General features: G+C 42.6%; 1 protein-coding gene across 1 annotated transcript in view; it reads right to left on the minus strand.

Moving 5' to 3' along the window:
- Positions 1-16,698, minus strand: part of CACNG2 (calcium voltage-gated channel auxiliary subunit gamma 2) — a 154,313-nt gene that overhangs the window by 11,635 nt on the left and 125,980 nt on the right. Inside the window, exon 3 of the mRNA XM_072650602.1 lies at positions 9,220-9,303. Within this exon, the coding sequence (XP_072506703.1) occupies positions 9,220-9,303 (84 nt within the window). The remainder of the gene's footprint in view (positions 1-9,219; positions 9,304-16,698) is intronic.

The following is a 16,698-nucleotide window of genomic DNA, read 5'->3' on the forward strand; positions in this document are numbered from 1 at the left end:
TTTCCACCTGTGGGCATTTGTACTGGATGCCTGCCATGCCTAGAATGCTTTTCTTGTTTCCCCCTGCCTCCTGGTTTTCCTGACTTCTTACCAGAAGCCCCCCCTGGTGCCCTGTCTTCCCTTGGAGAGCACCTCCATCTTACCCTTGTTTATTGTCTTCCCATGTCAGGACTGGGAGCTACTTGAGGACAGGCACTGATTTTGTCTTTCTTTATGTTTCTGGCACTTAGCACAGTATGTGGCAAACCATGGGCACTTAATATATGCATTAATAATAGCTTTTAATAGCTAGCACTCATAGTGTGTTTAAAGATTTGCAAAGCACTGTATCTCATTTTATCCCCACAACAATACTAGGTGGTAGATACTGCTATTCTCATTTTACAGATGGGACGGGGAAGGTAACAAATATTTATTAAGCCCCTACTATGTGCCAGACACTGTGCCAAATTCTTTAGAAATATCTAGAAATACTTAGAAATAAATATCTAGAATTTGATTGTCACAATGACCCTATGAGATAGGTGTTACTAAATTACAAAAAAAAAAAAATGATTATAACTCCCATTGCCCAGCTAGAGTCTGAGGTAGAAGTTTAACTCAGGTCTTCTGACTCCAGGTCCAGCGCCCTATGTACTGTGGTGTCCTCCAACTGAGGAAACAGGTTCAGAAAGGTTGAATCACCTGATAAAGGGCTTAACAACACATAAGAGTCAGAGGTGGGATCATAGATTTAGAGCCAGAAGGGACCTTATGGGGTCCAATCCTTTCATTTTATGGCAGAAGAAACTGAGGCCTAGAGAGGCAGATTGGCTTGCTTCGGCTCAACAGCTAATATATGCTTGAGGTGGGATTTGAACCCAGGTCCTTCTGACTCTAGGTCCAGCATCCCCTTTTCCATGCTGCCTCTATGTATATTTACTGGTTCCATATATTCTGCCTTGTATCTCTGGACACAATGGGGAGCAGCCTGACCCGACTGTCCAGTCCAGGTCAAAGCCACCTTGAGTCCAGATCCTGGGAGGGAATGTCTCATCTGGGCTGGTGTTGGGATGTACTGAGCTGGTCCTCATCCTCGGGGATTCACCCTGAGATGCTGCTTCACACAGACCGTTTTCAAGGTTAATAGATCGAAAAAAATGACCTACTTTTAATCCATTTGTGCAAATTTTAGTCTGTCGTTCCTGATGTGTGGTTATTTCCAACTTCAGGATTAACGTTCTGCTAGTTTCTTTAAAAAACCCAGCCTCGCCAAGGCACTGATGCTCAGAGGCAGCCTGGAAGAGGGAACAGATGGGACGTCTCGAATGCCCCTCCCCCTGCTCGGCGGAGCCAAGACACCCCATCTTGGAAGACTCAGATTTAGGCTGCCCCCCTACCTTTTGCCCCGGCCCTTGTCTCTGTAGCTCTGGCCCGGGGCAGACTGCGTCCTTCAGTGGGGTACTGAGAATGATCTGCCTGCCATTGAGGGCTGGCCTGTGGGTCTGTCTAGACCACCCAGAAAGCTCCTTTGCTCACAGCCATATAGATCTTTAACTTGCTTATGTCCCTAGAATGGGGGGCAACTTAGGACAGGAAGTGTCAGGGCTGGGAAGGTTCTTAGAACAGGGAATGTTCGAGCTGGGAATGGCCTGAGAACAGGGAATGTCAGGGCTTGGAGGGGCCTTAGAACAGGGAATGTCAGGGCTGGGAGGGGCCTCAGAACAGGGACTGTGAGGGCTTGGAGGGGCCTTAGAACAGGGAATGTCAGGGTTGGGAGGGACCTTAGAACGGAATATTAGAACAAAGAATTTTAGAATTGGAAATATATAACTTGAAAATATATAACAGGAAGAGACCTTGGAGGTTAACTATTGCTACAGTCTTTTGTTAGAGATGAGGAAACTGAGGCTCAGAGATGGTCAAAAGGCCAAAGACCCTCGTTAATGAGGAGCTGTCCCTGGTTGCATCCGTTAAACAACAGAGGCCACTAGGTGGCGCCACAGCGCCCAGAGTGCTGGACAACGACTCAGACGATCCCATTTCCAAGCCATCTTTAGAAGCTTGTTAGCTATGAACCTGAGAAAGTCATTGAACTCTTGTCTGTCTCAGTTTCCTCATTTGTAAAATAGGGATGATAATAATAATGTCTCCCTCCCAGGGTTCTTGTGAAGATGGAAGTGGGATGATATTTGTGAAGGACTTTGCAAAGCGCACAGCCACCCTAAATGCCGACGATGTTAATATAATTAACACGCACTCTATATTAGGTCTTTCACCAAAAGACATTAGAATTCACTTTCTATTCTGATAACAATCCTTCTGTGGAAATGGGAAAGCTGAAGACAGCAGGGAGGGGCAACCAGCCATCAAATGATCAGGGGGAGGCTCCCAGGACCAGTCTGTGGGGGGTTGGACTCTGGGACCATCTTCATTGCCTCCCTGGACCATCCTTTAGCAGGCTAGCTGCAGTGGTGACTGTGAGCCAAATGGGAATGACAGAATCAGAACACTGAAACTAGAAGGGCCCTAAGTGGCCACTGTGTTCCAGCTCCCTTATTTTACATCTGGAGGAAACTGAGGAGCAGAAAGGGGAAATGTCAGGCTTGTAGCTAACCAGCTAGCTAGTGGCATTGCTAAGACTACTAACCTTCCCTTGCCCCAAAGTCCTTTGCTCTTTCCATGACCCCTTGATGCCTCTCTGTCCTTCACTTGTCAACCTTTAAGGGCAGCCAACACCCCCTGGGCACCTCCTGAGGACTTGGGCACAGTCTCAAGAGGAATCAATCATCTGAAGTTGCTCTGAGAAAAATGCCCAAACCATCCAGCAGCACAGGGTGTCTGGGAGTCCCAAGAAAAGCACATTGGGAAAGCTCATAACAGAAGAAGCCAGACATCTGCAAGGCCTCCTATTTCATTTCACAAATCCCCGTAGCTGCTGGATGGACCTCATGCCTCTTGGGAAACAGAGATGCCAGAATGGATCTGTCTTGCTGCTTTGATTGGAGAGGCCATCCCTTAAAGAGACAGCAGTGATCCATATCATAAAACACTGCCTAAATTTTTAATATGATCGATCTCAGCGTAACAGAAGCCAATTTAGCCTGGGTGAGGAAAGACAAGGCCTCACTGGGCACAGAGCCTCACAGCTGCCCTGAAAGGGATCTGACTAAGGCTGGGACCAGATGGCCCTCAGTGAATAAGGAACCTTCCCTGAAGCCACTGTCCTTGAAGTCTCTGGGTGGGTGGGATGGGAAAAGGTCAGCAGAAAAGAGTGATGTGGTGCCTTGGAGGGCAGACTGGATCTGGAGTTAGAGGACCCCATTGTCATTGCTACCCAAGCCCCAGGGTTTTATCTAAGGTGGGGGGGTAGAGCTCCATGGCCTCTGAAATCCCTCGCATATCTAAATCTAGGATCCTATGACTTCTGGATTCAAGATAGAATTTATTGGGTTGAACTCTAACTGCCATTTTTTAGCTGTGAGACCTTGGGCAAAAATCACTTCCCATTTGCAGCCTCATTTTCACCATCTTTAAAACGGGATTTGTTGTTGAGTCAGTCTGACTCTTCCTGACCCCGTTTCTTGGCAAAGATAGTGGAGTAGTTTGCCATTTCCTTCTCCAGCTCATTTGACAGATGAGGAAACTGAGGCACACAGGGTAAAGATACTTGCCCAGGGTCACACAGTCAGTAAGTGTCTAGTACCAGATTCAGACTCAGGTGTTCTTGATTCCAGACCCAGTACTCTATCTACTTCGTCATCTAGCTGCCCTTAAGATGGGATAGGTGATTTCTAATGTCCTTTTTCCTCTATGGTCATTTTAAGTTTTTAAAACTGCTACTACTCTGGGTTAGATTCCATATTCCCAGAAGTCAAGAACTCTTTGCCTCAAGGATCATAGATTTGGAGCTGGAGGCCAGAGGTCCATAGATTTAGTATTGGAAGGGACCTTATAAATCATCTCATCCAACTGTTTCATTTGACTCTAAAGCCCAGAGGGGTACAATGCCTTGCCTGGGGTCACACAACTAGAAAGTATTGGAAATAATATCCCAATAATTTTCTGACTCTAAATCTACTGTGCTAAGCTGCCTATCCCCCGGGAATCCCTGTTACTGAATCCTAGATTATCAGAGTGGAAAGGGACCTTTGAGGGCATCTAGTGCCTAATCTTGCAGATGAAGAAACTGAGGTGAGAGGGAAGAGACTTACCTGGAATAGTGGGACTCCATGCCTGCTCTTTTGATTTCAGACCTCACTCTCTCTCCCTGCTTTCCTAGGCTCCTAGGTTTGTGGACTTAAATTAGCAAGGAATCTCAGAGTCATCTCATTCATGTAAGCCCACTGCAGTCCCTTCCAGTTCTGGAAACCTAGGATTTGATGAGAAGGGAATAGGCAGCCCAGTCCAGTGGAAAGGCCACACTGGATTCAGAGTCAGAAAATGTAGGTTGGGATGCTACCTCTAATGCTTGTCCACTGTGGGACCTGAGAGGTTAAATAACTTACTCGTGGCTGCCCAGGTGTAGGTGGCAGACTTGGTTTCAGACAGGAGGTGAACTCAAAGGGTTGGTCATGGCCCTTGAAGCCTGAACCCAACCATGGCTTAGGGGCTATTTGCTGAAGTCTGGCACACAGGCTGAATTGCCAGCAGGAAAGAATGATCCCTCTTTGCTTTCTCCCCATGACTATCCCCAGAGGGAAGGCATCATGGACTCCAGGGATTCCTGGGGAATAGGCAGCTTAGCACAGTAGATTTAGAGTCAGAAAATTATTGGGATATTATTTCCAATACTTTCTAGTTGTGTGACCCCAGACAAGGCATTGTATCCCTCTGGGCTTTAGAGTCAAATGAAACAGTTGGATGAGATGATTTATAAGGTCCCCTCCTGGTGTTCCTCAATTTCCATGCATTTTCCCAGGCTCTCCCCTCCTCTTGGAATTCTCTTCCTCTTCCTGTTGGATTCTTAGCTTCCTTGGCTTTCTTCAAGTCTCAGTTAAAATCACACCTCTTGTAAGAAGACTTTTCTGGTCTTCTTGAATGCTCCTCCAATTTATCCTGCCCATGTCTTGTTTTTATGTAGCTGGGTTTTTTGTCATCTCCTCCATTAGACTGGCAGCTCCTTGAGGACAGGGGTTGTTTGGTCTTTCTTGGCATTTCCAGCACTTGGCACAGTACCTGGCACATAGTGAGCATTTACTAAATCCTTGCTGACTCGACTTGACTTAATTGACTTAATCTAACAGACAGTGGGGCTATTATCTGAGTGGTACTTTTAAATTAAATTATATTAGTATTTTTAATATAACTGTCATGGGGCTGGACTTGGACACTTCTCCTAGAGCTGGGCATACATTCTGGTCTCCTGCTAAAGGATATGAATGACATAGCATCTCCTAATTGGTCACTTGGTCCCTAGGCCTGGGGTTACACTGAAGATGACTCAGCCAGGAGGAACTGTCCACTCAAGAGCAAACAGCTTGACTTCTCTTCTACTTTGGGTCTTTTCCAGTCTTTCCCTTTGAATTCTAGTGGTGAGAGGCAGAAAATTTTTCTCCCTTCTCACCTGGTAGTAATGGTGGCTCACAACTTAGACTTATGGCAATGAGAACAGCATTGGCCTAGGTGAAAAAGGGATTCTGGCTGCTTCCTTCTACATTTGTGTTTCTTCCCTGGGCATAAGTCTGTAAACGGCAACCAGCCATCCTGAGCAATGGATGTTCTCAGCCTTGGTGGTAACTACCTTGCGAATGCAAACATTCCTGAGTTCCTGAATTAATTCTGGCCACCCAGCAGGAGGTGTTTCCTGGAACTACACTGCTTCTTAGCAGGCAAGGTGACCGCCAGTCAGATCATCCTGAATTTAAAAGGACTAAAGAACCATCCCTGACTGGCCAGCAGATATGGAACTTATGAATTGCTCAGACAAATGGAGGTCTGAGGTGAATGTCTACTCAGCAGTCTTATACTGCACCTTTACCTTTGGGAAAGATTATAATGATGGGGTTGGGTTATATGGGGGATGTTTTAATTATCTGTTAATGAATGTTATGGATCTTTTTCTGGCCTAAGCATTTCTTTTATGGATAAGTATTGCATATTTAGTATTTTTTCTAGAAAATGTTCACAAATCCCTGTATGAGGAGGTCCTAGATATGAGTCAGACCAAAGCATTATTTAGAGTCAGGGGTCAGCATGCTATGGCCCTTGGGTCTTAGTTGTACAAAAACAGGAGATGGGCTGGGTTTGGCCCTTGGGGTGCAGTTTTCTGACCCTTGGTTTAGAATTTTTCCCTGGAGTCCTACTTTAGGGAAGGGTATAGAGAGATGGGAAAAACCTGACTCTCCTCTTTTGGTGAACACAGAATGAATTTGGGACCTAGGTGAGGGTAGAATATGAGGCTTTTGCAGAAAAGGGCTTTCTGAGGTCATATCTCATGACCTGGTTCATATTTGTCCTACTTCTTTTGGAGCTAGCTTGTTTGTCCTAGATTTGGGTAAATTCAGAATTCCATTTGGAATGCTCCAATGTTTTTCAGTGATAGAAATGGGATACCTTATGTGTCACAGGTACCCACTGGAAATATTTTGTTAGGACCTCCATCTGGATTTCCCTGTGCATTGGAAGAGATTCAGTGAAGAAATGTATGCATTGCTTGAAGGACCCATGGGAGGAATTTTCACCATGGATTGTTTGATTTATCACAAGAAGGTGAGGAAATAAGTTCTAGTTTCTTTTGAAGACCCCTTGTGATCTGGGACCTTATCTGGGACTACAAATTACTTTCTCTTCAAGAAAGGAGGCTATTTTATTTTTTTTCCTTTCCTCCCCATTCACTAGAGTTGTTTTTGTAATTTTAATTTTGTTATCTTCTAATAATTTTGGGTTGGGACAGACACTAAAAAGCAACAGGCAGGAGATAATCTATGAGAACTTGGTAAAATACAAAATTATATTTGTATAATTTTATATATGGGGTGAAGTATAATTCCCAGACCTACCAGGTATGGTAGGTTTTGGCTCTCACAACAGAGTGTTAATTTTGGAATTTTTAAAAAACAGTGCTGAATAGAATGCCAGAACTCTTGACATGGCATTCATGAGACCATTTAAAATCATACCACATGGGCTCTGGTGAGACTTTTTATTTTAAGTCACTGTGGGAAGCACATAAAAGGATGTTGGGGCCTCGCTGGAACCTCAGTGAACCATCCAGGTTTGGGAATATGGACATATGCCCCAGATGATCTGATGGAGGCATATTAAATGTATTGGAATGAATGAAGTCGGACATCACCAGTGTGTTGTAATGTGTTGAGTCAGAGGACCTGAGTTTAAATTCTGACTCTACTATTAATTTCCTTATGTGAACTTGGAAAGGTCTCAGACTCATTTCTAATGTTAATTCCTTTAATATATTTTTCCTTATCTTACTTTCCCTTCTTATTTTATCCTTTGGAATATAACATCCTTGAAGATAGGGACCAAGTCGTTTTGTCTTTGTATACCCAGAGCCTAACACAGTACCTGGCATATAGTAGGCTGGTTAAATTGAATTAGGTTTCTGTTTTCTTTCCTAAAATGAAGAGGTTGGAAGAGATGACCTCTCTAGTTAGTCTGTGTTGAGGACAATGTCATAGCCATGTTTTCTGAGCCAAGATCAGAAGCTTTCTCCATTATATTGCATCTCTCTTTCCAGGAAACATCATTGGCTTGCTGCATTTTAGCTGAACAAGACATTTTCTTGGGTTCTCAACATATTGTCCCTTGATAAATGTATTTCTCAAAGCTGCCACAGTGATTTTTCCTACAGTACAGGTATGACCATATCACTTTTGTATTCAATAAACTTCAGTGGCTTCCTATTACCTCTAGGAACAAATATAAATCCTCTGTTTGTAATTTAAATCTCTTTGCAACCTGGCCACAACCTTTCTAGTTTCCTTATCAATTAATCTTCTTCACATACTCTATAGTCCAAACAAATCAACCCTCTTGTTGTTTCTTACATGAGGGATGTCAGTTCCCATTTCTGAGCCTATGCACTGCCATCTCATGCCTGGAATGCCCTCCTTCCTCATCAATGTCTTGTAGACTTCTTCACTTCCTCAAGTTTGCTCAAGCACCATCTTTCGCATGAAACCTTTCCTTATCCTCCTAGAGCTTTTCCTTATCATCCTAGCCAGAAGTGACCTCTCCAACCAAGTGACCTTGTATTGTCTGTATGTCTTATATCCATATATGTTGTCTCCCTGAGTCAATGGAAGTTCCTTGAGGGACCTGGTCCATAAGAGGAGCTTAATGGATGCTTATTGATTGATTAATCAATGGCTGATTGATGGCTCAGGAAATACATTATGTCAAAATTTAATTTTGGTTTTATTCGATAGCCTTTCCCCCAAAACTCTCATCCCCTTTTTCTTTTTTATTTAAATTTTATTTTAGGTCCCCATTTTAAATAACTAAGAATTTATTTTCTCTCCCTCCCAATTTCTCTTCTACCTCCATTGCAAAAACAAAGAAAAACCCAATCCTGCCCTTTTTTCTTCAGTAGAACCGTTAGACAGACAGGTGCTCCAGCCCACTGTGCCTGGAATATGGAAGGTGCTTAATAAATGCATCTTGATGACTTAATTGTTGGTTGATCCAAAAAGGAAGGACTAGCCTCTCCTTGTTCAAATTCCTCATTCCTTTTGAGGTTTGCAAAGCACTATCTCCATCATCATTTACTGAACCAGTCAGTGCAAGGGTTAACATTCCAATTTACAGATGAAGAAACTGTGGCACAGATAATTTGGATATCTTGTACAAGGTCACACAGAAAGTATATTAGGACCCTACATCATGGGCTGAGACTTGGAAGGGACTTTAGAGGCCATCAAATAGAACCGTCTCATGCACAGATGAGGAAACTGACCATACAGGTCCAGTCATAGATCCATAGACACAAAGGACCTCAGAGACCATTCAGTCTAACTCTCTAATTTTACAGATAACAATACTGAATTCTCCTGAAGTTAAGTGACTTGACCAGGGTCACACATCAAAGTGTACATTTGAATACAGTCTCCGGGCACTGCTGTATACCCAAAGGCTGGCTTTACTGGATTTGCCCAGAGCCTTTAGTAAGAGCTGACCTCTGATTCTACTTTGGAAGTTAGGTTCTCCCACAGAGATTCCAGATTGCCAGGTGCTAGCACCCACACCCCCATGACTGAGAGGAGGAATCAGTGCACTTACGGAGGAAATACTCTGCTGTGTCGGCTTCATAATCTGCATCCTCAGGGAAGTGATCGATTTGCTTACATAGACCTTTAAAATTCCCTGAAAAAACAAGGGAGAAGAAAAAAATGAGTATACCAGAGCACCAGGGACCCCAGCTCCCCCTTATTTCTTTCTGCTTTCATTGCTTTTTAAGAATGCATCACCCCCTTCCCTCGAAGAACATCCCCCAAACCTTCCCCTTGGTCCATGCAGGTGTTGGTTAGCCCCAGACCCGGGGCTCTGGGAAGAGGCTCCTGTGAGCGTTCTCTGCTTAAAGCTGTCTTCCTGGGGGTTATCTGTGCCTTGATTAGCAGGAAGAGTTTTTATTCTAGTCTGAGGATTGTCATTGAAGAGACAATGAAGCCCTAGTGAACTCGACATAGCTGACGCTGTGAATTCTCTGTTGTTGTGAATAACGAGGGAATAGGTCAGCTAAACTGGGGAACAGGAAGGACAGCACTTGCTGCTAGTAGTCCTGAGGTGAGGGGGGCTACTGTGATGTCTGTCTCTCATTCTGAGACTGTCTGCAGGCCATAGATGAAAGCACTCCTGGGTTAGGGGTTTGCAAACTATCCTTTCCACGGTGGCAGCTGAGCTGATTATGTTGGCAGGCAGGAGAGCAAAAGCACCAGGTGAAATCTCTCGCTGGAAGATTAGTGCACCTCTCTGATGTTTCTGAGCAGAATTCCTTTGTTGCCTGTTTGTGTTCTTCTGTGTTGTATGTGTCTCTGGGCGAGTCTCATGCAATGGATTGTGCCATAAAATGCCTTTTTATAGCATTAAGCACATTAAACTTCCAAGGGTTTGGATGATGATAACTCTATCACAAAGTCTTAAAAAATTAAAAAAAAATTTAGTTCCAGATTCTCCCCTTCTCTCTACCCCCTCTCCAACCTATAAAGAAGGCAAGAAAAATGATACAAAGTCATGCAAAGCATATTTCCCCATTAGCCATCTTCCGGGAAAAAAATAAGAAAGAGAGAGAAAGAGAAAAAAGTATGCTTCCATTTGCACTCTGAGACCACCAGTTCTCTGGAGGTATCACAAAGTCTTTGGCAATACTGTCTGAGCTCAGCCTTATTCGGTTGTTCTGCTGGTCAGAGGTCACAGGACCTTAACAATGACTGAGGAATGGGATGTTGAGGTTATTCAAATCCTCTAGTTATGAGAATTATCATACAGACATTCACGAACAATTACAAACCTTAGAGTAACAACAAAACATATTAACATGGAAATTATACTGAATGCTCATTCAACAGTCAACAAAATTTTACAGCCATACCCTGCCTAGCCCAGAAAAATGTCATTCAGCAACAATATCATTGCTATGGTAGAACTGAATCCTGCTGTAATGCCATTGGGTTGATTGCCTTATATGCAAAGAAGATAATTCCATGAACTACAGAACTAACCATCCCCTGAAATAGGTTGTTTCACCTAAAGTTCAGTTTTGTGGGACTAATTAGAAGTGTTAAGTAGGGAGTGGTTATATCAGATCCGACTATGTGAGATACACTGTGTTAGATCCCAAGGATCCTCAGATCTGAAAGAGGGGATGACAAAAACCACACAAATAACTTTGAAAAATAAAATGTAAATAGATATTTAGTTTATGCATATGCACATATAATATAAACATTATATAATAATGTATGAATATTATTATATATGATTGTATTTACTATATATAATTATTATGTTAACTGAGCTGGGCTGAACTGTATTATAAATATATATATATAATATATGCACAAATATAAACATGTACATATAAGTATACACACATATATATGAGATAAAAGCCATGAGAAACAACATAGTATAGTGGATAGAAAGCTGGAGTTGGAGTCAGGGAGACCTGGGTTTGAGTCCTGCTTGATACACAGGAAATCCAAGAAAGATTCACAGAGGAAGTGGCATTTGCTTTGGGTCTCGAAGGGGGGATGGGATTTTAACTGTTCTAGACTAGAGAACAGGATAAGCAAAGGAGGTCTAAAGTCAGGAAAGTGTGAGATGTGTTTATACAACAGTGAGTGGTCAGTATATAAAGGACTAACTAGTTGGCACCATAGTTCATAGAGCACCAGACCTAGAGACAGGAGGATCTGAGCTCAAATTCAGCCTCAGACACTTACTAGCTCGATGATCCTGGGCAAGTCACTTTTCCCTGTTTGCCTCAGTTTCCTCATCTGTAAAAGGAGCTGGAGAAGGAAATGGAAAAACATTCCCATGTCTTTGCCGAGAAAACCCCCAATGGGATCACAAAGTGTCAAACATGACTGAAAATGATCGAACAACAACAAAAGAGTATATAAAATATATCATTTTGTATAATAAATATAATTATTATATTTATATAATATATAACATATTTATATAATTTATATATGTTATATTATATAAAAATATAATTAAATATAATTTTATATAATATATAAAGGGGTATAGCTAACGCTACAAATGCCAATTGAATTCAGTTTGGGAAGGCCTTTGGAAATCAGGCCTAAGAATTTGAACTCTATTTGGTAGGAAATAGGAGCCATCAAGGCATGATCACATCCGTGTAATTTTGCAGAGTGGCCTAGATGGGATGAGGGGAAGCCTGAAGGCAAGGAGACAGCTTAGGAAGGTATTGCAATAGTTCAAAAGAGAAAAAAAGTAATGAGGCCAAAACAATGTCCATCACAAGTATAACGATATTGATTAAAAAGGTCATATAATTGTAATGAGCAATTTTGGCCTTGGAGCAGAGATAAGGAAATGCATATTTCTCCTTTCCCTGGAAAATCAAGGGATGATAGCAGCTGATTGTTGTAGGTGCTGCTAGATGGGCTGTTTGCTTGTTAGATAAGAAGGTCATAGGGTGGGCATATTCAGAAATACATTCACCAGAAATAGACTGAAATGTAAAAAACCCAAGAGGCATCAAAGGAACCTTGATTTTTTAAAAAAAATCATAAAGCCTCCTCGCTTGACTTAGCTTGGTGGACGTGGGAGAAGGAAGAAGATCGATATGAGAAATTCTTCCCAGAGAGAAGCAACAGGCCTGAGTGATGGATTGGGTGGGGGATGAAGGAGGTGGAGAAAGCAGTGACAGTACTGAGAGGTTGGAGAAACATCCGATTCCTCGAGGGAGGAGATTTTAATTTTTGTCTTTGTCTCACTTGTGCTCAGCACAGTACCTGGCACATAATAGCTGCTTAATCACTCACTCACTCACTCAATTAATAGGCATTCATCAATCCTAGGACACTATATTCCATCTCCCACCTCTGGGTCTTTTCACCGGCTGTCCCTCCTGCCTGGGATGCTGTCCCTCCTTATGTTCTGTCCTTCAAGACTCATCTCAGATCACACCTTCTGTCCCCTCTGAAGTTATCTGGGATCTCTTCTGTCTGTCTTGTATTCCAGGTTTAGATTGGGAGCTCCTTGAGAGCAGGGACCTGGCTTTTTTTCTTTTCTTTCTATCTCCATTCCTTAGCTCAGGGCCTGACATTTAGAAAGTGCTTAATAATACTTGTTGACTAACTCACTAATTGCCAGGTACTGGGATTCAAAAACTAAAACAAAAATTAAATAAAATATAAATAAAAAATTGCAGTTGAAGGAAACCTCAGAAAACATAGAATTGCAACCCTCTCATTTTATGAATGAGGAAATGAATGCCCAGAGACATTAAGAGACTTGTCTGGGATCATAAAGCTAGTAAGTGCCTCAGGCAGGATTTGAGCCCAGGCTTTCCTGACTCCAGATCTGATGCTCTATCCACCATACCTTGCTGTCTCTCATAGGCAAGTGGGACAAGAACTCACCCAGGGTGCTGCCTGAAGACACCTGGGGCTACATATTCTAGTTAGGTGTTAAGATCAGTTGTGTTTATTTGCTGAAGGCCTGACTTTCTATGGTAGGTAAACACTGGAAACAAAGTGGGTTCCCTTCCATTGGTAAGTGACTGAACATTGTAGCAGATGAAAATAATGGAACATTGCTACGTGTCAAGGAATGATCAATAGTAAAGATTCAAACAAACGTTGGAAGACTTAGATAATCTGATGCAGACTGAAGGGAGCAGAACCAGGGAAGTAACATTTTCAGTGTTCACAATGATGTTATCAGAAAATGTAATGAGAGGCAATCCAGTGCTAGGTCATTATGATGACCCAGCTTAGCCTTGGAGAAGAGATGAAAAAATGGCTTCCCTCCTTTTATTGGTGAGAGAGGGGACTTTGGAAAGTTGTGACTCACCCAGGGTGAGTGTGCTAACCAAGATTTGATCTGTGGTCTTCTCATTCCAAAACCAGCGCTAAAACCATCTAAATGCATGATTCTGAGAAGGGATACACAGGTTTCACCAGACTGATTGATGGCCATAGAGGTCCAGGACATGAAAAAAGTCAAGAATCCTTGTCCTAGGTCAAATCACATTTTTTAAAGTACTTACAGGTTTATACAGTATACTTTCCTCCTAACAATTTTTGAGGTCGATAATATAAATATGCTCTCTCCATTTTACAAATGTAAACACTAAGACTTAGAAAGTTTAGACAATCTGTCCAGGATCACATATAAGTGCCAGGATTTATGGCTTGAATTCAGAGATTTTGATTCTATGAGTAGCATCCCTTCCATGGCACCAAGCCTTCTCATCTCATCTGCCTCCTACCAGGTACCATATTCTTCCTACCAGTGTGGAGCTTGCCTCAGGAATTGAGAACAATTTAGAAAATCTTATGATGACCACCCTGGCATCTGGTGCCTCCAACTGAATAGGTTTTAGAATGACTTCAGAATTACAGGTCCAGGAGAGAATGACAGTGAGAAAGTGGTCTTCACCAGCCAGCCATTTCTCTAAGAGACAGCTTGGCCTCTCTCCTTGGCTCTGACTCTAGGGAGGAGGTGGTCAGACATTCCCAGGGACTCACAGGAATGGTTTCCTGGCTTGCCTGGTTAGGAGAGGCAAATGAATACAAGCTATTCTCTGTCAACCAACTCATCAGCCAATAAGCCTAATGAAAATAAAATCCCTAAGGTCCTTTACACAGACCCTCCAACTAACTCCCAGCATCCTCTTAGAGCTAGGCACCGACTGAGCTAATGTGGAAAACTCAGAGACGGCTTCTTTGGCAAGTCAGCTGTTGCTGCTGCCAGAGACAAACCATTTCAAGACATGAAATTTCAGCTCACAGGTATTAAGTAGCTTAAGAGGAGGTTTCATCAGCTTTGTAAAAACCGTGTTAATATTCCACAATACCAACTGCCGCCGCCTTTCTTTGTGATACAATGAGCTGCTCATAGAAACCTGATCATTAGCAGTGGGCCAGACATTGGTTTATTTCCTCCATATTCATGAAAAGCTGAAAGAGCTGCTAAATGAGCTCCTACGGAGGACGTGTGTGTAACACACACTGAGGCCAGCCGAGGGGGCAATCAAGTAATTTTTTTAAGTGGGGGTAAATGAAGGGGTTCGTTTGGTTGACTTGCTCTGCATTTCAGATGCTTTCCATCTCAGTTGTTTGGTAGGGCACCACAGAGCATTTGATCCAGTGCTTGGTGCATAGTAGGTTCTTGTCAAACTGTGCTTGCTTGCTTGATTGATTAAGGAGAGTACTGGCTTTGGGGTGGGGTGAGGACCTGAGTCTGCTGGGTGACTGGCTCTAGGCTTCTCAATTACTTACAGGCTACTGGAGTCTTCTCTGGGCTTCAGAGGAGTAGCCTGTGGGGTTGTTTTGTTATCTTATGACAACTCCTATTTCTACATGGAACTAACATTTGCAATGCACTTTCTTGACAACAGCCCTGTTGCTTATCAGCACAAGTATCATTATCCAACACATATAATATGATAAACATTCACTAAGTACCTACTATGTGCCAACCACTGTACAAAGGGTTAAGGTTACAAATAAAGTTGCTACCCTCTAGGTGTTTACAATTTAATGAAGGAAGACAAAACATGATATGCAAAAGGAAGCTGAAAAGGGTGGGGAGGTGTGCCAGATCTCCAAAAGCCAATCATTTTATGGATGAAAAGACTGAAGATTGGAGAGGTTAAGTGACTAATCAAGGGTCATGATGCTAGGATGTATCAGAGTCTGAGTTTCAGCCCAAGTCTTTTTAAACTCTAGATTCAGAGCTCTTTTTGCTACACCACCACTGGAGTGGATGAATTTCTAATCCTGTGATTCACAAGCACTGGAATTGGAGTCAAGAAAACCTGATTTCAAATCTGACCTCAGATACTTACTAGCTGTGTGACCCTGGGCAGGTTACTTCACACTATTTGCCTCAGTTTTCTGTAAAATGAACTGGAGAAGGAAATGGCAAACCACTCCAGTATCTTTGCCAAGCAAACCCCAAATGGGGTCACGAAGAGTTGGATCTGACTGAACAACAAGAGATTCTTTTGTCCTCTAATGCTCTGAATGCTAATCTTTATTATTTATCATTAGTTCTTGAAGAGAACCATGACATCAGGGAGGTGATGCCATGACTTGCAAGTGAATTGGATTTAAGTGAGGGAGGGCTGTGCAAAGTCACCAGCCTCACTCTCTCCCTTAGAGCCATCTGGGTGTGGTGGCCAGATATAGGTCAGGACAACTGGAGATGACCTTACAATCCTTCTTAAAGGGTCTTCTTCCCGGAAGTCTTTGGAATTACTGCAGCCCCCAGTTTTTTGATGTTTCTCCTCTGAAATACGTGGCACCATGTTTTTGAGTTCGCAAACATTTTCTGATTGTTCTGTTTGTATGGGAGCAGAGATTGTATCATGAACTTCTCTGTCATCTCCCCCTCCAGAGACTCCTCTCCCTTCATACCCAACACCTGCCACCATGCTAGGCACATGGTAGCTGTTCAACTGATCTTATCCATTGATGGAAGTGCAACACTCTTTGACAGAAGTCCAGAAGACTCTATATATGATGGCTGGGTTTAGTTGTCCCCAGGCAATCCAATTAGAAGAAATTCAATATGCTTTTTTGGGGGAGGTTTGTTAATGAAATAAAGGCACCTTGAAATCATTAGGAAGTAGCCAATGTGAAATATCATCAATTGAATATAATTTGTTACTTTAGGATCTGTAACATATTTGAAAGTAGTTGGCATTGGTCAAGCTTCCTTTCATCTCTTTATCTTGTCACTTTTTTCACCTCAAAAACTTTCAATGATTCCCCATTCCCCACTGGAGAAACTTCTAACTCCCTGACCAGAAATAAGAGCACTGCCCTTTCCTCTGTCCCCCAGGCTCCCAGGCTTTGATTCACATTGGACTTTTCTCTCTCTGTCTCTCCACACATCCAATTACTTTCCAAGTCCTGTCAATTAAGTCAATTCCAGTCTCTTCCTTCTCCACTCTTTCCTTACTATCTTGATACCAAGGTCATCTTCCTAATGTGCAGGTCTGATAATGGCACTCCTTTGCTCAAATGCCTTCACTGGCTTTCTATTATGTCT

Source organism: Notamacropus eugenii, chromosome 3 (assembly GCF_028372415.1).
Source record: "Notamacropus eugenii isolate mMacEug1 chromosome 3, mMacEug1.pri_v2, whole genome shotgun sequence".
Taxonomy (NCBI): Eukaryota; Metazoa; Chordata; class Mammalia; order Diprotodontia; family Macropodidae; genus Notamacropus; species Notamacropus eugenii.